Raw genomic sequence first — 26,564 nt, 5'->3', positions numbered from 1 at the left:
ATCAATAAGGAGTGCTTCAAAATCAGTCACTTTATTTACCATACTTTGAGCATTAAAAGAAAGTAAACGCAGTTGCTTGTGCGGTTGTGCTTGTCATGCCAGTATCACATTAGTTCTTTTCCCTTTGGTCCCGCTTTTATCTCTAATAGAGCAAGTAGATATAGCCGTGTCATTTGTCTCGACTCCGCCATCCCGCTCATGACTAGGTAGTTTAAATCTTCGATTTTTTTTCCTGGTCCCACACGTATGTCTCCTGGTTGATTACCAACTTATCATACCTAAGATACACTTTATCTTCGGGTTTCCTATGATCCTTCGCAGTCGACCTAAACAACTTTCGTATTTCACGAATTTTAGGCGAGAAGTCTTCCGATAATGACAATCTAGTGCCCTTTAGTTTGTAGGCGTTCCTTAGCAGCTCCATTTTTTCATTAAAATCAAACAGTCGTATAATGACAGGCCGAGTCTTGTTCACTCTTTTTTTTCCCAACCGATGAATACGTTCGTGACTGTTCACTTTGATTCCCAGCTTTTGTTAAAAGATTTCTGTTAAAACAGCTTCCCTAAGTGAATTGGTCGTTTCTGTTTCATTTTCACTGACGCTGTAAACAATCAAGTTATTACGTCGACTGTGGTTTTCTAGAACATCAATTGTCTCCTTTAGAGATGCAATTTTCTCGTGAAGGTCAGTAACCGAACGCTCACAATTTTCTATCCTCTGAGCGGTTTGCGCAAATGACTCTATTTTCCCTTCGATTGATGCTAATCTTCTGTTTGTATCGGATATGTGAGAGTCAAACTGGTTTTGGATAGCTTTTAGGTCTCTGGTGTTTGCCTTCTGATTTTCAAGAATTGCTGCCAGTTGCTCAGCTATCTCCGGCCCGGGGTTCATTTCCACATCACCGCTCAGGAGAAGAACAATAAAGCAGAGAGTCAAAACAACTCGCAATAGAATCGAGAGTCAAAACAACTCGCAATAGAATCGCACAACGCGCCTGGGCAAGGCAGCACAACCAAACACATAAAATCGCTCTTCAATTCACAACAATTTTGCGTCTTACTAACCTGTATCAAAAAGACAAACAAGTTTAGCTGTGGCCGCATGATTCGGCTGCTGCCTTGCCCACTGGCGAAGAACGCTTGAGGGGCGGTGGCCGTTGGTCCAGTTACCAATGTTGCCCGATGAATTCTATGCAGGACCAGAAAATGCACATGGCCACGGTCGATCCATTTCGTGATGCAGTGTCAGCGTCGTTGAGGGTTATCACTGGCAATTGCGCTTCCGATTCGCAGCAGCAGATATCGCTCGGGCCGGTGACATCTTCGTAGGTGACTGGGTCAATACCAGCAGCAAGAACCTGTATCAAAAAGACAAACAAGTTTAGCCGTGGCCGCATGGTTCGGCTGCTGCCTTTGCCCACTGGCGAAAAACACTCGAGGGGCGGTGGCCGTTGGTCCAGTTACCAATGCTGCTCAATGAATTCTATGCAGGACCGGAAAATGCACATGGCCACGGTCGAAAGTTCCATTCCGTGATGCAGTGTCAGCGTCGTTGAGGGTTATCACTGGCAATATCGCTCACGACTTACAGCAGCAGATATCGCTCGGGCCGGTGACATCTTCGTAGGTGACTGGGACAATACCAGCAGCAAGAACCTGTATCAAAAAGACGAACAAGTTTAGCCGTGGCCACAGGGTTCGGCTGCTGCATTGCCCACTGGCGAAGAACGCTTGAGGGGCGGTGGCCGTTGGTCCAGTTACCAATGTTGCCCGATGAATTCTATGCAGGACCGGAAAATGCACATGGCCACGGTCGAAAGTTCCATTCCGTGATACAGTGTCAGCGTCGTTGAGGGTTATCACTGGCAATTGCGCTCGCAACTTGCAGCAGCAGATATCGCTCGGGCCGGTGACATCTTCGTAGGTGACTGGGTCAATACCAGCAGCAAGAACCTGTATCAAAAAGACAAACAAGTTTAGCTGTGGCCGCATGGTTCGGCTGCTGCCTTGCCCACTAGCAGGAAAGCACAGCCGCTGCAACCTCGCACGCTGCCAGTACGGTTGGCTCCGTTGCCTCCACCGTGCTATCGGTACCGACGACGCTTGCCAACATTAAAATGGCGATACTCAGTGTCGTCAGACCACCAAGCAATTTCACATAAGGTCTATTCAACTAGCGATGTCCCAATAGGCAGCAGAAAGCACTGCGAGGCATCACACACTCGGATATCGACCCTCATCGAGGTAAATGCCACAAAAATGCCTTTGCTTGGTACAGGACACCAAAACGAAAAATCTCGGAAAAAGCTCCTTCACACTTATTTCAGTACTCAAAGCTACAAATGATGGAAGAAACAATAGTGTCAAGATTGAAACTGCCAATGTTTTATTCATTTTCACAGCAAAACAGAATTTTACTTTTTATTATGTTTACTTTCTGCAGGCTTGTTTCTTTAACATAGCAGGAGCTCTATCAAAAGAAAACAATAGATACTTTTTACAAACATACTGAACCTTACCTCAAAGCAGTACACTTCGAGCGAGTGCAAGGAAACTTTGAACAAGAGCTAAAGCATTATAATGCAATTAAATGTAAAGGTGCAAGCGAGCTGGACAAGAATGATGAAAATAATCCCTGGAGAAGTGGAACAAGAGGGACAAAGGACAAACACAAATCTCCAAACACAGCTAGGTGACTGGTGCGCCACAGAGTTTGCTCTACTGAAGTCTAACCCCTGGTTAGCTCAGTTGGTAGAGCGCTCCACCTGTAATGAAGAGGTCCCGGGTTCAATACCCGGACCAGGCGGATTTTTTCGGTCGCGCACCAGTCACCTAGCTGTGTTTGGAGATTTGTGTTTGTCCCTTGTCCCCCTTGTTCCCCTTCTCCAGGAATTATTTTCATCAGCTAAAGCATGATGCAATCTGTATTCTGATGAACAACATAGAGTATACTGCTGTAAAAAACGTTAAAGTTTCCCATTAGATTGCCCACCCTATTGCAGCTGGAAAGGAATCATTTCCTACTCTCCAATGGCTTTGTGTGATGACAAAAGGTGGCATTTGGACGAAAGACTCGTGAGCAATATGCCAGTCTAGCTCTGTGTGCAAAATCTCTGTGACCCACCACAATGGAATTCAAACTGGGCCTTCTCAGATATTGCTGGCATTTAAAAAAGCTATTTGCTGCCAATGTTTTTATGAAAATGGCCTTAGACTTTTAAAACATCAATTGGCATGTGTCAGATGAGGGGACACCATTTAGAAAATGACATGGGATGCTGCTGGCCTTAGTGACACTCATTGCGTACAAGTGCTTCAGTGTGGTGAACTTAACTATTAATCTGAGCATTGCCTTCAGATATTTTGTGCACTCGGGTATATATACATTTAAATGAAAATCTCATACAATGCTGCATGAGTGAAATTGTTACACGCATTATAAGGCATAGAAGGCTCAACTTACAGGTCAACCACAAGGCATTCAGCATATGCGCATCTGTAAAGTTCTTGAACAGTGTTCGAAAATGGCAGTTCAGACAATTTTGAAAAAAAGGCTTGGGGACAAAGTTTGCACTTCTGCCTTCTCAGATCTGAATTCAGAGAAAAGGCTTTTGGGCAAAGCTTGCACTTAAATGGCTTTTAAGCAGTCATTTCGTCGTTTACCCTGAGACTGGGGTTTTTTTTTAGAAGAGCAGAACAGAAAAAAAAACAGGACAGGTTTTCTGTTACTTCTGCTCTTCTAAAAAAAAACCCAGTCTCAGGGTAAACGACGAAATGGTTGACTTCCACCAGCAAGCCTGTACTTTGACTCTTTTCTTTTTAAGCAGTGTTTGGTTATGTTTTCTCAGAGCTGAATACAGAGCAAAGGCAAAGTGTGCCACTTAAATGGCTCTTCACCAGTGTGGGTCGCCGTATGGCTTCTCAAACCTGAATTCCGAGCAAAAGCTTTTGCACAAAGCTTGCACTTAAATGGTTTATTCCCAGTGTGTTTGATTATGGTCTCTCAGATGTGCATTCTGAGCAAAGGCTTGGGGACAAAGGTTGCATTTATATGGCTTTTCACCAGTGTGTGTTCGGTTATGCCTTCTCAGATTTGAATTCAGAGCAAAGGCTCGTGGGCAAAACTTGCACTTAAATGGCTTTTCACCAGTGTGTGTTGAACTATGGACCTTCAGATCTGCATTACGAGCAAAGGCTTGTGGACAAAACTTGCACTTAAATGGCTTTTCACCAGTGTGTGTTTGAATATGCCTTCTCAGATCTGCACTCCGAGCAAAGGCTCGTGGGCAAAACTTGCACTTAAATGGCTTTTCACCAGTGTGTGTTAGAATATGGACTTTCACATGTATACTCCGAGAAAAGGCTTTCGAGCAAACCTTGCACTTAAATGGCTTTTCACCAGTGTGTGTTTGGTTATGCTTTCTCAGATATGAATTCTGAGCAAAGGCTTTTGGGCAAAGCTTGCACTTAAATGGCTTTTCATCAGTGTGTGTTTGGTTATGCCTTCTCAGATCTGAATTCCGAGCGAAGGCTAGTGGGCAAAACTTGCACTTAAACGGCTTTTCACCAGTGTGTGTTAGAATATGGACTCTCAGATTTATACTCCGACAGAAGGCTTTTGAGCAAAGTTTGCACTTAAATGGCTTTTCACCAGTGTGTGTTTCACTATGGACCTTCAGATCAGCATTCCGAGCAAAGGCTTGTGAGCAAAGCTTGCACTTAAATGGCTTTTCATCAGTGTGTGTTTGGTTATGCCTTCTCAGATCTGCATTTCGAGCAAAGGCTAGTGGGCAAAACTTGCACTTAAATGGCTTTTCACCATTGTGTGTTTGGTTATGCCTTCTCAGATCTGCATTCCGAACAAAGGCTTGTGGGCAAAACTTGCACTTAAACGGCTTTTCACCAGTGTGTGTTAGGATATGGACTCTCAAATTTATACCCCGAAAGAAGGCTTTTGGGCAAAGCTTGCACTTAAATGGCTTTTCATCAGTGTGTGTTTGGTTATGCCTTTTTAGATCTGAATTCCGAGCAAAGGCTCGGGGACACAGTTCGCACTTGAACATATCACTCTTGTGCTTTTGAGCGTTGCTTGGCACTTTGGACCTAGAGCCAGAGGACACGGAAGGATGATGGCTCTTGAATTGTTTATCACCATGGGCAACCAGGTGGCTCACGATTCCACGCTGATCTCTGGTGACGTAGGTGCAGGAACAGCATCTGAACGAGATGTCCTCGGTGACTTTCAATGGGCTGCTGGTTTTCCTTAACGATGCAGTTCCATTATCTACAAGAAAAAAAAAACCTTGTGTAGTAGCACACACAAAAAATGCCCAACCAAGATAGCCACCACTTTGTTCAGAAAAGAGTAGCCATTAATGAGGTCTTGCTGAAGCTATGGAGTATATGTTACTGCCCTTCTGAATTCAGCCCATGTAAGCACTCAAACACAACTGACAACATTAACTAAGGGGAGTCCCTAGTCTTTAAAAGCAAAAATCCTAGGGAAAAAGTTATTTCTAAGCATTCTTATCTTTATCTCTAAACCACAGTTTACATATCTTCTATTTACTACACTCAAAATGTGCACCTTTATGTAGTTATGTCTATCAAAAATTTGATAGCCATGGTGCTTAGAAGCTTCGTTTTACAAAATTCTTCTCGTTTTTCCGAAATACTTTTTTTCCTGACAAAACATTCTTTACACGGTAATTTTGGATCTAGAGATTGGATCTGAATACTTTTGGAGGACTGGAAACCTCATTATTTAGGGAGTGAAACAAGATTTCAGTACGCAGGTGAGGTTTTCTAATTGGCAAAAACTTAATGATTTCCTTCTAGTTATCAGTGAAAGAATTTCAACATGGGACGCAGTCATATCTTATCCTTCAGGACTTTCACATCAACCGACTGTTTACAAGCTCGCATGCAGCCGAAAATGAACTTCAGTAAAGGTTGTTCTCTAAGATGAAAAAAAAGAAATATTAAACACTTATGTAAATATTTTATTCAGTATTAAGGAACTGCCCGTGCTAGAAGGCCGCAGGTTTGTGGCTTGTTGCACCTTTTTTTTTTTGCAAAGATCTGCCACAGTAAAGTTACCCAGTTAATTACAAAACATTACAGCACTGCAAGAAGCAATTGGGCACGAAAAACAACAAAACATCAATTTAATCGCGGAACAAACAAAACACAGCGGAGAGATTGCCCTTTCAAAGCATGCCCACAATACCCGAACCAGAAGTATTCTTGGTTCCCTGTCATGTCGGCCGGAAGTGGCCCGAATACCATGTATAGACTAGTGTCTGCTCTGTTCCATGGGCGCTGCCATGTCTGTTTATGTTGACGCCATGACACAGTAGGGGGCTGCGCTTTTTGCAGATTCCGATTCTTTTAGAAACCTTCGCACATATTGTGTGCAAGAACATAAGAAATGCATAGTCACGAAGTTTAAAGAACAACATCGATGCCAGAGTGTTGTAAAGCAAAAATCTTGTTTCATGCAGAGCCCCTCTATTTATAAAGCCTGTGTTTGACACTATTATTTGCCATTATCGCAGGGGGGCTAGGATTTTGAAAACTAGTCTATACATGGTGTGTGGAGGTTAACCAAAACAAATAATGAGGGAACTTCCGGGGGGATGTTACCTCCAGTCGGCTATTGTTTTTGATGACACGCAGTAAGTAGCAAGTACTTTAAAAGTCACACCATTGAATACTAACAACGGAACCTTCTAAAATTTTAATATGTGTGATCGACGTGCCTTTTTGATCCTTTGAATGAAAAGAGCACTTTTTGTTTCTCAAAGAAATAACAATCTGCCAAAGGTATAGTGGGCACATCTTCAGGACTACCCCCGTTACTAGCCTCGTCCATATATCTGAGAACGACTTAAAACCTATAAATCCCCAAACACATTTAACCACCTCTATGACGCCTCAAACACTTTCAGTGATGTGACTGACCTAAGCCATTTTGGGGCACCTTTTGGAGCAGCCAAAACAGTGTTTTGGAGCAGCAAAAGTGGCCTTTGGAGGAGCCAGTACAGTGTTTTGGAGCACCAAAAGTGGCTTTTGGAGTAGCCAAAACAGTGTTTCGGAGCAGCAAAAGTAGCGTTTGGAGCATATATTCTTAGAAAAATAAAAATATTTGTTTTAAGTGCTGGACGAACGAAGGACAATTTGTGCTGTGTTGGGATGGAACTCACTGTTTGTGTTTTTACTGCTGAGAAATCCCACAAGTAGAGTCCTGCATATCCGCAGGAAACTGTCGGATGTGGACAAAAATTAGACGGATTTCGGCAGATTGCGGATCGGATGCGGATGCAGTGATGTGATTGGCCTAAGCCATTTTGGAGCACCTTTCGGAGCAGCCAAAGCAGTCCTTTGGAGCAGCAAAAGTGGCTTTTGAAGCATCCAAGACTGTTTCGGAGCAGCAAAAGTGGCTCTTGGACCAGATGTTCTTAAAAAAAATTAAAATATTAATTCTTAAGTGCTGTACAAACAAAGGGCACTTTGTGTTGTGTTCTGATGTGACGATGGAACTCGCTGCTTGTGTTTTTACTGCTGAGACATCCCATAAGTGTACAGTGCTGTAGGCATTGCCGAGCAATTCCAAAAAACCGCTTGCCGCCGTTCTGCTGGTTCCTGACGTGCCAGATTTTTGTCAAAAGTAAGGAAACGTAAAACGATGGATTGCAAGCGAACTTGATTGCAAGCAAACTTGATTGCAAGCGAACTTGATTGCAAGCGAACTTGATTGCAAGCGAACTTGATTGCACGACAGAGGCTGTCGCCTCTGTTTTGCAATCAAGTTCGCATGCACATGAGGGAAACTTCGGCAGGCTTGCAGTTGCGCGTGCCTCGTCGTGCGAGCGGAGACAATGAATGTTTGATCGAAACCGAAACCATGCCACTCAGCTCCGCCGCCAACTGATTCCCAAAAGTGTATGCGAAATGTAAATGTGGGGAATATGACAAAAAAAAAGGTCCAGCGGCGCATACTTGCCAGGCCGGCAAACAAAGTACAAGTTAAACGTGCACACACACACACACACACAAAGAACCCGAGCACATCGCATCGCGAGTCAGGGTCAAAAAGTTCTTGGAGCGCTTTGTGCAACGACTGAACTCGAGACAAACAAGCGGGCTGTGCGGGTTCAGCGTGCAGGCATTGCCCTTCTTTGCGTTAGCTCACTTCTCTTCAACAACTTTCTTTCACGGCAGATTTTTCACACACCGTGGTCCCTCTCAGAACAAAGCCTGAGAGAAACCTAGGTTATCAATACTTCGACAAAGGAGTCTTTCAGTTAAAGAGGGATTTTTGTAGTAAAGTATGATTTAAAGAACAGGAATGTTGATGAACATGCGGCGGTACTTAGCTTCATTTTAGAAAGCGCCAAATCTGCAGCGACGCGGCGAAGGCAACACCCAACGTTGCGCGACCACGGTGAATAGAAGGGACCAAATATATTTTTTCCACGGTCGTTACTTTCAGGAGAGAGTGCTTCAGCTCAGAAAGTAACTCCCGTCGCACAAAAACATGGTTTCGTTTCACAGCATGACTGCATGGCTGGTACCCGGCACGCTAGCGTCGGAGCGTCCGCGCGAGACGAGACCCGCGAGACGAGACCCACGAGACGACCCCTAGCGCGATACGCGAGACGGTGGGAAAACTATGCAAGACAGGATGGACGATTGATGCAGGGTAAGGACAGAACGAGCGGGTTGGTATAGGATAATTCAGCTTGAGGAAGAAAACGAGAAAAGCGGCAGTTTGCACCAGATAGCACACGCAGGCTCAATTATGGTACTCAGTTTAGTTTGGGTTTTGAAAGACGACTGAAATTGCTTTTTTGGCGCAGGGTTAGCCCCCTGGCGCAGTTTGGCACAATTAGTGCAGCAATCACATCATTCTAAATTTTTGCCCTGTGGCATTCAGTCCGTCGAGTCTGGTGACGTTTCATCTACAGATCGTTTCGTCGACATGCGACGTTTGATGGAAAGGCTTCCCATGTTCGTTTTGTCGAAAGACCTGAGACGTGTCGTCGCACACAGCCCTGCTATTTTCGTAAAAAAACTTTTTGTGTCTCGCCTGGATTACAAGGAGGAGGGGGACATGGTTTGGTTAAGCACGCCTTAGTGAATCGCGCGCTAGCTTTTAGCGGCCCCGTGAAGAAATACATTGTCAACAAAACGTCGCAGGGGCATGTGCCCACAAAACGTACAGCGTCGACGAACCGTGTGTCCATGAAATGTATGTCCGTGAAAAGTTGTCCACGAAACGTATTTCAACAAAACGAGTTTCGAAGAAACGATAGAGACGCTAAGAAAGGCCCGATTCTCACTGAAGATTGCTTAAGTTAGTGCATTTCGATTCATCAAAAATGCTATTTATAGAAAAAGTTAAGAATGCAAGGCATCAATTGTCTTGATAAAGCTAGTTCTTTGGCAAGGAAAGAGCAAAAAACTTTCTCGGGAGAAAGAAAACCTCAAACGAATAAGTCACACGAAAGTAGAAAAAACCTCCCCCTCTCCGCAGAGAGTGGTGTGGTCATGATACGGATACCACAAACAAAACTGCTTCGACAGTGAGCGCGACCCTGTGGCACCAGGTTTGCAAAGTTTCGGAATCAGCGGTGCACACACAGGCAGCCAGTAAACTGCCTGTTTCTTTTTTGTATGCTTAGAGTTCTAGCCAAGAAAGTCTGGTAGTTGATATTCGTCCGGTTATGACGCCAGGGGGCCAGGGCGCCAGTTATGCCAGCGGCTGCAGCGCGCAACCTCCAAAACCACCCCAAGCAAAAAAAAAAAAAAAAAATTCTTTTAATATTTATATTTGGGCGCCTCCAGGCCGCGATCTTTCTCTAACAATACGTTAGTCGATCCGATCAGGCCTTGGACTCTGACTTAGCGGCACATCTGCCAGCTGGCTGACACGAAACACCGTGAGACTCGAGGCGGCCGCATACGCTCGGTAACATCACAGAAAGGATTTTGTCTTCCTACCACTGCTTCTCCTTCTCTCTTTCCAAACTTTTTTTTTATGACTTTTTTTTTTTTTAAACAATGAAAGATTTCAGGGTAGAGTTAAGGGGCCTCAGATGAAAGTTTCCGATTCTGCGTGCGGCGGAGAAGAACGCGGTCAGCGTTATTTCCGCTGATTTTGCTAGTCTAAATGTAATCGTAACCTCTGGTGGTTAGCAAGAACATCGACATGGTTCCACATTTTGCGAATGCAGTTCGGATATGAATACAAAGTATGCGGATGCAGATCGGATACGGATACAATGTAAAAAGTTGGTGGATGCGGTTCGAATGCAGAAACAAAGTCTGCAGATGCCAGTTCTCGTGCAAGTGGGCCAGTTGCCTATGCTCCGAGCTCACGTCTCCAGCAAAAATGGTCAGAACAAAACGCAAAAATCGACCTGAGCCAAATGGTGAGGCACATCCACAACAAAACACCATCGCGTTGAAAAATGTAAAATTGCCTGTGCGCCGTTAATGCCTTGTGGGGTTTCAGAGGCCAATTACACATTTCATATGTGATCAGATTTATACGACGGGCAGGCCCATTTGTTGAGCATGTAGTTTGGCTCTTTGTGGATTTCCAGGAAAACGTGATGACGTGATAGACTTGGGTTCCCAAAATTCTAGCTTGAGGAATTAAATACCTAAAAAATTAAAACAAATGAACTATTTTTGGGGCGGTCAGGTGTCTTATCTAGGTAGCTGGGTGATTATTTTGACCAAAACCACGAGACTGAAAAACACAAAAAATGACACACAGGTCGAGATATTGAGTTTGGTAAACCTAAAGTAGGACTGGTGCGGGAGTCATAATAAAAAAAAAAAATGCCGAGGTAAAAAATTAACTCGCAGCAATAAATGATAAAAATTAATTATAATAAGAGTTCAACAATAAATGCAATGACTGGCCAGGCAAAGATTCTGGGTCTGTGGATAGCTTTTGCACAGAGGTTAAAGCAATGTACAAGTCTTAATCTGGTTATTTTTCCGTGCCAGTAGTGGTGTGCAAAAATGAAAAAGATGAAAACGGGTAGAGTTTAAGGTTGTATAAAATATAGTGTAAGCACGAACATGGTACGCTGATTAAGACTGAAAGAGCACTACATTTTACAGTACCGTTGAGCGTATCAAAAGTTAAGGGTGCATCGAAAGCTAAATCTTGTACAAATATACTGCTCAGGACGTTATGTTTGAATGTTCATAGTACTTTATTACCCTCAGATTTGGTGTAAGTTGTCTCCTGATTGCTTACAACAGAAAGAAACATCCTAACTCTGGGTTGATAGAAAGACTCCATCTGCTGACAGCTACAAATCATATGATCGCCGATTATGAGTATTCACTGCATGCCAACAGTCGCGTGCTTAGAAAGAGTTTTTCCCACGTTATTTCATACAATCGCACTTGTTCTTGACAAACAACACTGTTTGCTCACGCAAGCGGCCACATGTGAAGTTTAGAATATTTTTATTGATTGTGGCACACGTAACAAATAGCATAGGCTTTTTTTACAATCCGCGAAATAGAATGCTCCAGGGTTACCTTGGTCTCTAATGCATGTAGCACGCAAAAGAGCCCGAGCTGAATCGCAGTGGGAAACGAAAACAATAATGATAAACAAGTGTGTAATCACGTGAAAACTGGGGGCATTGCATATATGCTAAAGGTAAGCTTTGTTTCACTAAATTCATTACCAATAATTAGTGTGCGAGTGAAGCAGAACATACAAGAACGAGCATGCTGCCCTGAACTACTCTTTCAGTGAACAAGCACACCATTCAAAGCATGGAGCTCGCTTTTATAGCTTTTGGTGCGCTTTTTTTTTTTAATTTTAAGAGCCATAGGCGCATTAATAAATGCGCCTATGGCTCTTTTTCTTCTTTACGTCTTTTGCGTTTCCGTGCCATTTTTTTAGTTATATAATCTCCTTCCAGAAGTCCTAGAACTATAGTCTGTTTCATCATAAGTAAGAGCCGCATAATCGAAGATGTAGACAAAAAAAAAAGATGTGAACGTGCAAACACATTTTAAAAATGCAATGTAATGGCGCATTCAAATTTAGGTGTTATTTTTTTAGAGAGCAGGAGTTTCGTAGGGCGACATTGTTACCCGTTGTAAATTATAAAAGTGCAGTACAACTGTTTTGCAGGAACCCAGGGTCCCTGCTAAAGCCCCTTGATAAAGGCCATTTTTACAAGCAGCGCCAACCACTGTTGTGGAAACACGCAAGACACGTGCCACGAGCGGGTGCTCCGCCGCCAATGTTTTAAGGGGCCAGTCATTTTAGTGCTGTGCCCCCATTTTCCTCCAGAGGCCGCTCGAGGCACGGCCCTCGTGCACTGGCACATTTGATGTTACTTGAAAGACCAACGCAAACACATCGAGGGGCTTTAGTCCCTACAGGTTCTGCAGCGTGAGCTCCATGCTTTGAACGGAGCTCGCACTCGCGCATTTCTCCACATGCTCTGATCTGCGGTGCCACAACACACTCGGCCAATGATCCCCCACCGTACTTGGTTTACCTATAGGATGCCTTCATGTGCGCTTTGCTTAGGGTGGAGACATCTGGCCATTTTGTCCCACACTTTTATCTTTATTTTCTGTTCAGAAGCCCAAGAAAGAGCATGCCCCTGCACGCGTTTGTGGCACCAACTGTGCTGTGGAAACATTTCGTTTTCATCGGTTTCTTTGTATTTTACCCGTCAGCTCGCTCTATTGGCGTCGGGTACTACAAAGGGCGGCATCACCCTAAACAAAAGGACATTAAGGCACCCTAGGTTTAGCCTGTAAGCTAAACCAAAGGAGCTACGCTGAGTATCAGTACTCTTTTCCCCAATATTTTTATGGGTGCCGCCATCTTGGAGGTTAGTACAAATTAAACGCAACTACCAATAGTCATGATTCAAACGTATGACTTCCTCAGCATTAGTTTTGGAGTTAGGAAGCACACGTATACGTGAGCTTCCTTACATCTTTGGGTTTTAAATTTTGGGGTTTTGCAAGTCAAACAAACAAAAACCACTTAACACACCCCAATAAAAAAAACGTGTTTATTTTGACTAACTGGATATCTTTTGACATGCAACTGAAATCTCAGATTGGCCTCCGTCAGACTGCGGGGCACCTCAACCGGTATATAAAGCCTACAAATAGATTCATGGGCTAGCGCGTTGGCTTAAAGATGCTGAGACGTTTTAATGTTTTGTGTTTTGTTTTAATATAATTGCCACTTAAGAGCCACCGAGGTGGTTTTTGAAACAAAATATTGTCGAACCATTCCGACAAGCAGTTTAACTGCAAAAATAATTTTTGCAAGTGATAAAAACATTCAAATGTTTTCGCACACGTGGCAGAATCCCAAATGGCGGAATCCTTTTCATGACGCCCATTTCATTTGGATAGCGTCGGGTATGTGTATTGATGTTCAGTAGCACGCGTGCAAAAACAGCTGTGGTGCACCCACAGCCACGCGCTTGTTCTGACATCTCTGGCTCGCTCACTGCGGGCATCCAGGCATCTGACACCCTGACATCTGGCGCTTTTTCTGTCGTTCACGTGGCGTCCCAAACGGCACACGATGGAAAATGCACATCAAGCTATTCTTGAACAAGCGTCACCATCCGTATTTTACATTAAGAAACTACAATTTTCCGTAACTGAATGGGAAAAGTTTGAGGTCTAATAACATTCTTAACGTGTTATATATCAATATGGAAGTTCTGGAAAATGTAATATCGAAGGATGTTTTATAATTTAATGTCGTGTAATTTTGATTAGTTGAAGTGTTGAAGCGCACCGATCTAGGAGATCGGTGCGCGTGATTTGGGAAATTCGGTGGTGCTAGAGGTTGAAGAAGACAAAGTTAAATAAAAAGAGTTGTCAGTCAGCGCGGTTTGTTTGAATTTTGCTTTATTTTTCGTGTGTAAGGTGTGAGTGTTGTTTGCTATAGTGCGCTGTGGTGTGTGTAGTTGAAGTGATTCCGTTTTTTAGCACCATTTTAAACTTTTTTTTATTTTAAATTTTACAATATTTGTAAGGCTTGTTGGTTACTTTTTGATTCATTATATCCATCGAAATGCTTACGTAAACTATTGTGGATGATGGGACGTTATAATTAGAGAAATCATTTTTTGAAGATTAGAAAGTGCGGTCTATTGAAAGCTGAATATTTAACTAACAATTAAAAATAAACCTATATAATTAACTAACAATTAAAAATAATCGTAATATTGAGACATTAAAGTATCGCTGAATAACAGCCCTTTAATTCGACATTAACTTTATAATTGTAGGATACGTAGAAAGAAAGTTATAAACCGTCAAAAAAGCACCTAAACATCATGCACGGTGGGGTTGCACCTTAATTTAGCTCACTTCTCTTCGCCAATTTTCTTTTGCGGCAGAATTTCCACGTACCGGGGGTCCCTCTCGAAAGAAAGCCCACTGAGAGAAACCTAGGTAATCAATATTCCGACAAGCAGTATTTGAGTTAAAGAGGGATTTTTGTAGTAGTGTATGATTTAAACAAGGACAGGAATCTCGATGAACAAGTTTAGAAAGCGCCATATCTGTAGCGACGTGGGGACGGCAACACCCGACGTCGCGCGACCACGGTGACTGTGGTCACGCGAGCATTTCAGCTCACAAAGTAACTTTCGTCGCCCAAAAACGTGGTTTTGTTTCACAGCATGACGGCATGGCTGGCACCCAGCACACTAGCGTCGGAGCGTCCGCACACGCCCGTGTCTATAGTTGAAAAAATTTAAAAAAAGACGCGAGACGAGATTTTCGAGACGACGAGGGCGCGAAAACATCGGGAAAAACCATGCAATACTGAGTGGACGATTAATGCAGGGTACCTTGTGTCGGGCGGCAGCTTGAGCCACCTAGCTCACGCATGCTCAATTACGGTTCTCAATATAGCTTCAATTTTGAAAGGCGACCGAAATTGTTCCTTTGGCGCAGGCTTGGTGCAGATTACCCATATTTTGGCAAAATGTAGCAGTATGTAGCAAGATTAGCCCCTTGGCACAGTTTGGCATAATTGGCGCAGCAATCACATCACTGCACTCTATTGAAAACTGGCAGTTCGTATGAAAATGAAAGGAAGCATTCATTCAACCCCCGGATGTTTGTTGCTCTCCAGCTTCCTGAATGTTTTCAACAGTATGACATGCTGAAAAACTATTGATTGGACACTAAAGATGGCCAGGAATATATTATGTAAGTAAAAAACAAGATCTGGAGGACAAGTGAATGTTTTCTCTAAAGTTAATTTAGAATACAAATTTTCAAAAAAGTTTTTCAACTTTTTATGAAAAAAAAAAAAAAAATTAGGATGCAATGACTAACCTTTTATACTGTTCCTTTGTTGACAACATCAGCCCAGAGCCTGGTAGAAAGTTTCTTCCTCTAGCTTGTTCTCACCTTCACATGTATTGGCGAGGAGATCGAACTATAGAGGGTGCTCTGACCCGTTTGTTGTCCCCACACCTTGGTGTTTACCCAACACAACGCCTGTGGACATGCCCACAGGCCTTGTGGGCATGTTCCCGACCTAATGTAAAAATACTAACAATAAACGAAGTGACATTTATTGTTAGTGCCGCATGTCTCCCGAATACAGTCGTCAGAGAATGCGAGCTGGGCATATGCAACTTGCATGCTGCATTGTTCATGCAGGCCGGAGTGGTAACAAAAGAGCCCTCTCTTCCCCTCGGGCGTCCGGGGAACCCGAACTCCAGCCAAACGCTGACGCTGTGTTCAGTTATGTCAGCCGAGCACTGAGTCATTGTTACTTGTTGTCCCCATCCATGTAGTTCTATATTTTGCCGCTTGGGGTGCCACAATCTAATCTCCTCCTTAATAGAAACCAAAATTTTACATTGCCCAATCCCCACTGCCATAACCTTTTGTGAAAATTCAATCCAGCTCCTAGCCTTCCTTCCCTCGAAGCAACCCGCTTTACCATGCACATCTTCATTTGGGCTCAAGTGCGGAAGCGTCCCTGGTGGAGGATCAATGAACCCGCACAAACCCCCGGGAGTCGGCGGAAAGCTGAACAAGCGCTGCCCTAGATTAAAACTGCCTATAGTCTAGACTCTGCTATGTCCTCCGTTCATGAAAGAGGTTAAAAGGAAAAACATACCACAACTTGAGGGCGGGATCGGTTCCATTAGAGTTGCTGTCTGCAGTGAGGTTGCTAAGAACGCCGGGACCATGAGATGACTAGAACCAAATGCAAAGGGTAGTGACATTAATTAAGAAGAAAGTGGGCACACCTTCCAAGCACATCAAGCTAGCCAGACAACTACGAAGATAACACAAACAAGACACACCCGGAACTTTCCTACTTCAAAATAACAATGACAAATGGATGAGGAAGTGAAACGCTTGTGTGCCTAGCTATGCGGAGAGGAAGTTTGTCAGCTTCTTGAGAAGGGACTGCGGTGACGTCAGCACGCCGAGCTCCGATTGGAAGGATGATGGTTAGACCTCAAAGCAGCTAGCATTGAGGTCTATCCCCTATCCCTCCACCAGAGCCAATCAGAACTCGGCATTCTTACAGCAGTGCAACCCCTGCGCAAGAAGCAGACAAACTTGCGCTCCACATAGGCGGTAGTTTTTTCCGCCAAATGTAAACTTTGAAAGTATGCTAACACAATCAATTTTCTTCCTTTTTTTGCCCCATTGCCAGTACAGTAAAAATCCATCAGTAAACAGGTTAGGACTCACAAAAGAAAAAATCTGAGATATCTATGCCGCTGGAAACCACCAGTTTTCCCCATATTTTTGCTAAATTCGATTGAACAGCGGGATGTTTGGATCCACCCATTCAGGAAGGTCCACCATGTTCCTTGTTGCACGAAACATTTCGAGTGTTGCTTAATGCTCAACATATCGAGCATTCATATACCGACCATTTCTGTCAAAACAAAAATTTCTTTAAAGTAATTGAGAAAACAAGAACTCTTTTTGGGATACTAAACTACTAGCAACAATGGACGTCAGGGATTACAAACACACACTAATTATAAGATAATTACCAAAAATGTACTAATTAACTTTTGAATTTGTGAAAATAAACATATGGTTTACATTGGAAGCTTGCTATTTTTGTGACCTGTAAGAGCCCATTTTTCCTGCATTCTTCCCTCCCACATTTTCCTTTCTGCCTTTATAACTCCCTTTTCCATTGAAGAAGTCTGCTCAGCCCCACCACTAGTGTGTAGATATTTAAAGGTAAGCTTTCGGGTTTGGTTTGTCCATCTCGTGTTTAAACGGTTTGTGTATAAATGCTTGAATACCTTCCGTGACTACCGCATATCATCCGTTTCGGTTAACTTTTGCTCCCTGCACTCAAAAGACGACCAGCCCATGCCCCCACACTCCCCGATTTTGTGTCTTTCCATGTGCTTCCAGTGCGAAGCTGCCTACTGTAATTTAAAAAGAAAAACCCACAAGAAGAGTGCAGGGCCCACGTGGGCCTGCGGTAGTGCCATCCAGTTATGTGTAGACTAACTGAAACAAAAGATTAAATACTGCACCTACACTTCTTTGTTGAATCTCTAATGCTGACATAACCTACGATTTCATGCACAGTGCCCGATCGCCAAAACACAGTGCTGGTACCGTCACTCCTTTCCATATACCAGTGACCGCTGCAAAATGTAAATTTAAGTGGCAACCTCTCGAAGCCCGTCATAGATTTTCATTCAAAACTTATTTATAGTATTTATTATGAGCATTGCAGCATCAACAAAAAAAATATTTATTGCAATCCCACATCATTTCTCACAGGCGGAAATCATTCCAGAAAAATTAGGTCCTATACATCTAAAAGTGACATTTTTAAATACTCCTTTCTCCCGCGCAGTATTCAATACTGGAACGATCTACCAGAGGATCTGGTGTCTAAAGATGTGAACTCAGTTTTTTTTCATGCACTCATAATGTTTGTGAAATATTCATGTTCACATGCATTTGCGAAGCAAGTTTTTACTTGCATGCAAGCTTCCCTTAAGCTGGTTGTGTCTGCTTTGCGTTTCACTTGAAGTAGCACACAATTTATTTTCTTATTTTTTATGCAAGTTTTTTTTATGTCATTTCTATGTTTGCCAGTCCCCTACTGTACTGCCCTTACAGGCGCTGTAGAGTATCTGAAATAAATAATAAATATATATTATAGTTCCATACCGCCATGAAATTCTAGATTGGTGCGTATTAGCTGGATACACTGCGACGGACAACATGGCGGCACGCAGCCCGTCCGTCTTTGTCTCTTGCTTTTGCTTTGTGCATTCTTGAACTCCATTGCCTCTCACCTATTGCAACAAGACACGATGATTGCCTGGCTCATCTTCAGGTACGTACGACATCGCTTGCACGAATCCCCGACACTTCCCGTGCTCTGGGCTCGCTCGGCTGCCGGCCGAGTGCTGGGCCTGAAAGAACTCCGATTCGCCCCATCCTCATCCGCCAGCCACAGATTCTACTGCCGCTGCTTCTTGCTGGTGACGAGTCCTCGAACCCTGGACCGCGTCCCGCGTGCCTCCCTTGTTATACAGGGGGGCCTGCGTCCTGCACAGAGTAACAAATGGAAGGCCTAGCTGCACTGCAAGTGTGAACAGGTCCCACCTCGCTCCTACAGGCATTTCATTGACAAACGAGGAACAGTATTCCTCGCTTCTACAGGCATTTCATTGACAAACGAGGAACAGTGGCACTTGCCAACTTCCAGAATTCTACGATGACCTGATTTAACGCCAGCTCCTCAGTGCTGTTCTGTGACCCTTAACCCTGAAACTGTCAGCACACTGCACAGCGTAGACCCCACGCCAATCATGCGGTGTGGCTTTTGAATGTCCGTTCCATAAAAAACAAACTTTCTGCGGAGGCTTTTTGTGGTGCCGCAACCCTCCAGGGTTCAATAAAGATTATTATTATTATTATTATTATTATGGACAAATTCTTATATATACTGCGAGTATCTCAGCGACACAGCGTGTACTCCTGACTCCGCTCGTCACGGTTGGATTCCGGGAATTCCTTATCCCTTTTCCAATAGACCAGGGGTGGCCAGGCTGGCCTGGCATAAGAGCCGCCAATAAAACCATGGAACTTCTAAGAGCGGGGGGGGGGGGGGGGGGGGGGGGGGGGGGGGGGGACAAATTTAACTTTTGTTCAGAGTCTGACGCTACGTATGGGGGCACAGGGCTGTACGACTGTACGTATGGGAGTACAAGGCTGTTAAAGTGCAAGCTGCAGTGTGCTTTATTCTGAAATCCTTTCTTTTTTTCCTGGGGAAACGCGAAAAGGGGCGAAGGGGGGGGGGGGGGGGGGGGGTCCCCTTACGAGGGATCCGCGAGCCGCACTTGGACCAGCAAAGAGCCGCATGCGGCTCGCGAGCCGCGGTTTGGCCACCCCTGCAATAGACTGTTGCAAAACATACAGCGCCAAGACAGTAAGTAATTTTGAGAACCCTTGGTACAGATCACACGCTTTCTCATTGCGCCTCCACGACTGCGCGTCAGTCGCGGAAGCTACCACCAGCAAACGTCGCAACCATCTCTGCCACCCCACCCATCCGCCGGAACGCCATTGACAGTATACCACACATGTGGCGCTGAAATGCAATGCAACAGGTGAAGCTATAGACCCTTTTTATGGTAAATGCCACCAGGTAGTGCTCCAGTGTTTGACATTCCAGAAAACTTCTAGTTTATAAAAAGAATGAACAAAGGCTACCTTAAAGGGGCCCTGCAATCATATTTAAGCATTCTAACTTTTTTGCAGTTTCCCCGTCTCTTGGGGTTTGGGCAAGCCAGCGAGCACAAAGAGAGTGACTAAATATCAGTGCATCATATTTTAACTGGACAACGCAGAAACCTCCTCCACCTACGGGGGCGACCTGCGGTGCCGAAAGCACGCCATACGTGAAGTCTTTGGTCCTGGCCTTACCACTGGTCATAGCCGCTAAAAGATTCTTTTTAGATGAAATACAAAATTTAAGTTGTGCGAAGCGTTTTAATTATTTATGAAAGTAGTTTTTGTTCAGTATTTTAGATTAGAAAAGAAACAAATGCAGTTTATGAAGTACGGAAACAAGAAATGACCCGTCAACATACCCACCACCGAACAGTGGAAAAGGCGGCGCATACTAGAAAGGGGTACTGGGATCAGGCACCGACTAGCGGCGAGCGTAGAAAGGTTTCGGATGTACACGGCGGCGCTGCGGGCGTATACGGGCTCGAAGATCCGACTGCTTCGAAGCGTTTCGAAGGCCTTCGGCGGCAGGCTTGGCTTAGGGTTTGGCCGTTTGGCGGTATGGCAGCGCGAAGTGGCTCCCCCTCTGAACTATCTTTGCCCCTAGTATGTTGTCGTTTGCCGTTTATGCTGAATTAGTGTTGAATCACGCAACAAATGCAATGTGAGCCGCCCTGGCCACCTGCTTCATCCAGCCTATCCAGCACGCTTTAGTGGCGCCCTCTCGAGCCGTCGACACAAAGTGCGGCAGCCGTAAGTGCTCGCTGAGCTCACTACCCCTCCTCTAGTTTACGGCCACTCAAGCTGTGACGAAGGACGTAATGAAGGAGGTTATTTTTCGCTTGTTTTTATCATTTTAATTTGCCTATAACTTTTAAAATAGAGCGAAATTCAAGAAAAGAAAAGCTTCATCAAGTTACTGCGTTCAGTGCGCTCAAGTTCAGTGCAAATTACAAACCAGTCAAAAAGTCACTGCAGGGCCCCTCCGAGAGCGCTGCTTGAAATGAAGATGAAACGTTAACCACCAATTCTCCAGGTGAATGCCAAAAGAACGAAGGAGTGAGAGATCCGATAAAATCTTTCGAGTATTCTTGTAAACCAACTTGGCATCCTCCAAGATGTAATATCGTACAGCCAAAGGCCCTCGTTAAATCTCTAAATTTATTGTTCGTGCAGCATTTGTGCTTTCTAGCACTGGTGACATAAGCAAGTTCAACAGGCTTGCAAAGACGGTGTGACCGGAAGTCGCTTAGGTTACAAGCAGCAGTTCATTTTTGTAAACGGAAAAAGGGTCTATTCATTATTTGAACATGTTATTCTTCGTAACTTACCTTCATGTCTTGCAGTGTCACCGAATCTACTTACTTTGCACAACAACCGCGGCAGGGTTCGACTAGGTTCGACAAAACGTCGGTGTAGCAGACGACGGAGCCAATACAAAGAAGAGGGATGAACAAGGGGCAGCCTCGCAAGATAGCCAACGCGATACCCTCAACCCCCATCCCCGTGCGCTCGTCGCTCGTTCGACTCGGCTGCTCAAATGTTGTTGCCTTGGGAACCTATATATCACATGGTTGCGGGAGGACAGATGATGAGAGGAGCGTACCGAGGACTCCCAAAAGTGGGCTCCTGGGATTCTTGCAAAGGGTATATTGCATTCCTCTCGATATTTGCTTCCCTCATCCAGACTCCCAGATATTTGTATTTTTCCGGCCCAAAGAGCGCTGGTTGCCTTTGGCAGTGCTTCAAGTGCGCGCAAGCTCAAGGTTCACAAGTCACCAAAGTGTTATCGAAGGAAGGAAGCTAGAGCTGGAGGCGGGAATGCTGAACGCCTTCTTCGCCGTTCGCATCCTGAGAGTGGGTACAAAGGTGGAAGAACCTGCTAGTCTGTTTTTTTTCTTTAGTTTTGATTGAACTGTTGTATTTTTTTTTATTATTGCACTTTTATTACGCAGTGCCGCTTGGTGTGCAGGTATTCAGGGAAAAGCAGGCGCCCATACACGTTTCGTGCCCCTGACACCGAGTGGACGGCGCTATAGGTTGACTAGGGAGATAGAAAATATGGGGGAACAGAAACAAACAAGTCCAGAATAATAAATGGAGTTGTGTGGATATTTATACAGTGTGTAGTCGGTCAGCCATTTCAAATATGCGACGAAGCACTCGCTGTAGATGAACAATTTAGCCAGTGCAGTACTGTATGGTGCATGTTAAAGACCTGGGGTCTTTAACATGCACCACACAGTAGTGATACACAACCTCACGCCTGCACGATGCTCATCCAGATCGAAACGGGCAGGGGTGGGGATTGAACCCAGGATCCCTGGGTTCTGCAGAGCGAGCCTTCGCTCCATGTGCTCCGAGCTTCTGTGCGCTAGCCCACTCGGCCACCGATCCCCCCAAGTTTAGGCACACATAATGTACAGTACCTAATAGCAAGTTTGTTTCACATGCACTGGCACCGTTCGAGTTCTCTCCCAGAATGGATCGCACTTGTGGAGTGTCACATGGAGAACTGGCCTCAAATAAACTTGCCAAATACACCGAGTGCAGAAGACTGACGGTGTCGCAATCTATGTTGTAGAAAGAGTACCGACTTCAAACCTAAACTAGCGCCTTTCTGTTCGACATGATAAGTGGAATGCAAGAGTGCATTCGCTGCCAATGTTTATATATAAATATTGGTTGCTGCAACCTGTAGTTTATATATCCTATGACTTCAAGCGTGGAGATATTTACAGATGGCGTACATTTCTGCAACCAGCCGACTACAAAGCGGCTAGTTGAGATCTTTCAATTCTTAAAACCATTTATACTGGAGAAAACTGATGATGCTGCCCGCGCAGAAGCTTGATCCGTTTGATCTTGGTATCATGCGTGAATCACTGAAAGGCTACAGATTAAAGGGACCATGAAGGCAGTTTCGAAGTTTTATTCGACGATTGAAATGGATGTCAGGCACGTCTTAGATACTGTTGACCAAGTTCTAGCCCGAACAGAAGTTTGGGTGCCGCACCAATCGAGAAAAACAGGCGCGGTAATAATAGCGCCGGGAACGATGCCTGAGACCCCACCGAGGCGGCGGCAGAAAGGTGAACTAAAGTGCGCCGAAGCGTGACGACAACGGGCTCCTCTTCTGGCGATTGGTTCAAACGATAGACGCGCTCTTGGTTTTTATTTCGTTGGTGAGACGTGATAAAAAAAGTTCATTTGAACATTGAATAATCTTTTGAAGTTGTAGTTGGGAATTAATAGGTTTCATACTGTGTATAAAAGCATAATCTGAAGCGATCCCTCAGTTTGTCACTGGTTGAACGCATACCGCACTGCTACCTCGGGCGCGTAACAAGCATCGAGCAACCATGGACAAAAAAAAAGGAAAAAGAGGTAGGAGCGCCGGGGGCGGCGGACTTTTGGTTTTGGTTTCGTGCGTCGTCTCGTGTTCGCTTTACGAACTGGTGTCTCACCAATCATGCCGCGTTTATGTGCAGTAGTACGTTGCAGTAGTATGTTGCGACCGATGCAGCAATGCGCAGCATTGCTGCATCTGTCGCCAGTCCAGAGTTTTGCGTCCTTAGCAGCATCTCCCGTTCAGTCGGCGTGAGGTCGCTGAAAAACAGCTCAAACTCGTTTGCGAGCGCGGCGTTGTCGTCCATTTCTTCCAGGTTTTCTTCACAGACCGCCGTGCACTAGAGCGAACCACGGGAACCACACTGAGTGTGCACTAAATCCTACCGATGCCAACAGTGCTCCCTGACGTCACTTCTCTTTCCAGAGGCGAAAAAGGGAAGAAATCTGAATGTTTGTTTCGGTTTCGCAAATTTATTTGCAGGTACAGAAATAAGAGTCGCAACGTTCTAGAAAAAATTGTGTGGCATGCCTGGACCCCAATGCTTCCGAAAACACTTTCTTTTTTAAAAAAAATTAAATTGCCTTCATGGTCCCTTTAAAACTAGTTTGTTGGAATATCCAGCAAAACGTTTGGTGGGACATACGATTTTGATCGTCGTTACAGGTCGATCAGATTTTAGCCTTGGTGAGGGCATCGAGAACGAGAGCTTTCTCAAACAAAATATGGCGGGGCAAAATTGCTGACATAGATAAATGTTAAACATGATTATGTTGCCCGAGCCTCGGGTAAAGTCACTGTGTTTAGCTTTCTCGGATGCTTATTGGGCAGTCAGAGGTTTCTGCTGGGGTAGCTTTGTCGGCAAATGTTAAAATGTTCACCCGCACACGGATGGTAATAAAGATATCGGGGGCTGCTGGTGCGTTTGTTCTGAGCATTTCTTCACACACCGATATATACGGTGATCCAAGTCACCAAGCTCGACGTAAAATGGACCATAAAAATCGACGCCTGCACGTAGCAATCTAAACTTTTCGTCAAAGGTGTATTTCACAGGTTGGGTTTTTCTTGTAAAGTTACAAAGCATAGTTCTCTTTCTGTAAAAAATAAGGCCAAAAAACTTGCCAGGGTCTACGGCGAACAGTGATGCGGACGACAGGGGTTCAGTAGTGGGGTGTTTGGCGTTTGTGTTGATAGATGGCACTCACTCCTTATCGCGACGGCTCGCAGCCACCGTGGTTTATAAAATGAACATATTTTTGAAATGTACCTTCGGTGAAAAAATAAGTGCGGACATAAAAAGCAAAACTTGAAGTAAAAAAACGCGTCTGCATAACGGCGGCGCTTCTGCTGCCAACGGATTTCGGCTGTGTGTCGTCTGCGCCTTCAGACGCTGCTCTTGACACCATCTTTCAATATGACTGAAAATTTCAATGGGAAAATGGAGCCCATTTTAGCCCGTTTTCGGGTTCTGGTGCCATAGAGCCCTATGTATTCGGAAACTCCATCCGCTGCCATTTTTTCATTGAAATTTTCAGAAAATCACTTGCAACTTTTGATTAAGTTATCGGACCAGGCTGAAAGTTTGGCATCTGGCTGTGACCCGGTCCCCTAGCGCTACCTTTGGGCCGAGAATAAGCGTTCGGCAATGCCTAGTTTATTTTTGCGGTAAAAAAGACCATGTAATTTTTTTTTTTTTTGAGACCCAGTATACTTCGGCGTCCGTACCTGAACAGAGCGCGCGCGACTAAAAACTTGCAAATAAAGCAGGGGTTGTCAATTGCTTCCTTCATGCAATAGCAAACGCTCACAATTCAAGCTTGCATTTGATTCCGTTGCCCGCAGGACACAATTTCTATCAGAAAATCTACTTTTTTTCCCTTCGGTTTCGCTATTCGAACGACACATTATAGCAGACAAACCCTCGTTGCCTGCTCCCCTTCTTCGCCTTAGTGAAGTATGACCGGATATCATTTTGGCCCACGCTCGATTTTTGTAGCGTGAGCTACACTGGCCGAGGTTGAGCAGTTTCGCGTGGCTCCCAAACAGCGTGCTGCGCATGCGCGAGGAGCAGTGACGTCACACGGCGCACAGCTGGCGCGCCGGAGCCGCCGCCGCCGCCGCAAAGCGCGCCTCGCCGGTCTGCGCATTCCAGAGTGACGTCATAGCCGCGGCAGACGTACTCGCGCCGCCGCGTGCCCAGCTGTGCGCTTCCGTTGCGCAGTAGCCAAGTCTGACGCTGCACCGGAGCCGCTTGATAGCGCCTTTAATTTTGTGCGCATAAGCTCACGCTACGTGTATCCTGGCATAGCCGAGCTAAACCACCGCAATTTTTTTCTGTGCAGCGAGTGTATGCACGCGTGGGGTGCCGCCGGAGAGTGCAACCACTCGTGGAGTGCCGACCAAAACGAACTCGCTCCAGCGGCGCCACGCTGAGTGGGCACGCGTGTATAAGAACGCCGTGAAACGAACTCGATTGGCGCCAACTCAGCCGTTGTAGAAGTCAAGGCACGACCATGAGCGGGACGTTGCGAATTTGATTTCAAAGACATCGCCTAACGCTTCTATCGATTCAGTCTTGAGACAGTACCTGTTTGCCGAGAAGTCTCCGAACGTGAAACCGAAATCGCCGAGCTGACATTCACATACGGACCGCTGCCCCGCTGTACTGGCTGTACTGCCTTCACTCAGAGCCGTATATGTAGAGAGTTTGGTCAATGGGAGGCGCGGGCAGAGCCAGGGCGTGCGGCAGACTCGGAAAGAGGGCTTGGCATGCTCTCTTGACCAACCAGAAGCCGAAAAGAATCCCCTAGCGGTGGTAGCGAGAAACAGTTCTGAGCCGATGGAGCCGATCGATCATCGAAGGTCTATGTTCGTATATGGTTTAAATAAGTGCGTAAGAGTGAAGTGTAGTAACTCTTTGTGGTTGAAAATAGGGTTCACGTGTTGTTTCATCATGATCATGCAGAAAGATGTAAGAAACGAATGCGCCGCTCAACTCTGTTTTGCGCGGAAAGAGTGTGACCGCTCTGATGGGCAGATTCCCGGCGCTCGGCGTTTGGCGTAAGGATTATGTCGATCTTTCTGCTAGTCGCACTCTTCCACCATCATTTTAGATGAGTCTGATTGAAACATCACGTGTACCATATTTTCAGCCATCAAGAGTTACTCCAATGCAGTTATCAGGTTTGTTTCTCGCGACCACCGCCAGGGTATTATTTCCGGCTTCTGGTTGGTCACATTCGAATTTCTGAAGACGCCCTGGAACACGCCCAGCCCGCTTTCGGCCAATGGCGCCGCTTCATTTGTCTCCTATACTTCCCAACGAATGGCCAAACTCTCTACATATACGGCTCTGCCTTCACTTGCAGAAACCTGTGGCTGCCTGTGGCCGCTGTGGCGGTGAAACGAATAGTGGATCAAT

General features: G+C 45.1%; 1 protein-coding gene across 1 annotated transcript; it reads right to left on the bottom strand.

The window, feature by feature from the left end:
• Positions 1-1,166: 1,166 nt before the first annotated feature.
• Positions 1,167-25,828, bottom strand: LOC115331988. Its single transcript, XM_042294769.1, has 6 exons — positions 25,731-25,828; positions 18,351-18,606; positions 16,175-16,254; positions 5,175-5,284; positions 1,762-1,953; positions 1,167-1,358 (listed from the first exon to the last, which is right to left on the bottom strand). Exons 2-6 carry the CDS (start codon positions 18,383-18,385, stop codon positions 1,167-1,169), a joined length of 609 nt encoding a protein of 202 aa, XP_042150703.1. The 5' UTR covers positions 18,386-18,606; positions 25,731-25,828.
• Positions 25,829-26,564: the final 736 nt, after the last annotated feature.

This window comes from Ixodes scapularis, unplaced genomic scaffold (genome assembly GCF_016920785.2).
Source record: "Ixodes scapularis isolate PalLabHiFi unplaced genomic scaffold, ASM1692078v2 PGA_scaffold6__148_contigs__length_123643588, whole genome shotgun sequence".
In the NCBI taxonomy this organism is placed as follows: domain Eukaryota; kingdom Metazoa; phylum Arthropoda; class Arachnida; order Ixodida; family Ixodidae; genus Ixodes; species Ixodes scapularis.
Note: the sequence above shows the minus strand (reverse complement) of the source record. Positions and strands in the feature narration are given on the sequence as shown.

What these genes read in the sequence shown, in the direction of transcription:
- LOC115331988 (XM_042294769.1), bottom strand. Translation starts at nt 18,385, where the DNA reads ATGAGCCAGGCAATCATCGTGTCTTGTTGCAATAG. An exon ending in ATCGTGTCTTGTTGCAATAG is followed by an intron (nt 16,255 to 18,350) that starts GTGAGAGGCAAT and finishes ATTTGGTTCTAG; the next exon opens with TCATCTCATGGTCCCGGCGT. An exon ending in CCAGAGATCAGCGTGGAATC is followed by an intron (nt 1,954 to 5,174) that starts GTGAGCCACCTG and finishes TTTTTGATACAG; the next exon opens with GTTCTTGCTGCTGGTATTGA.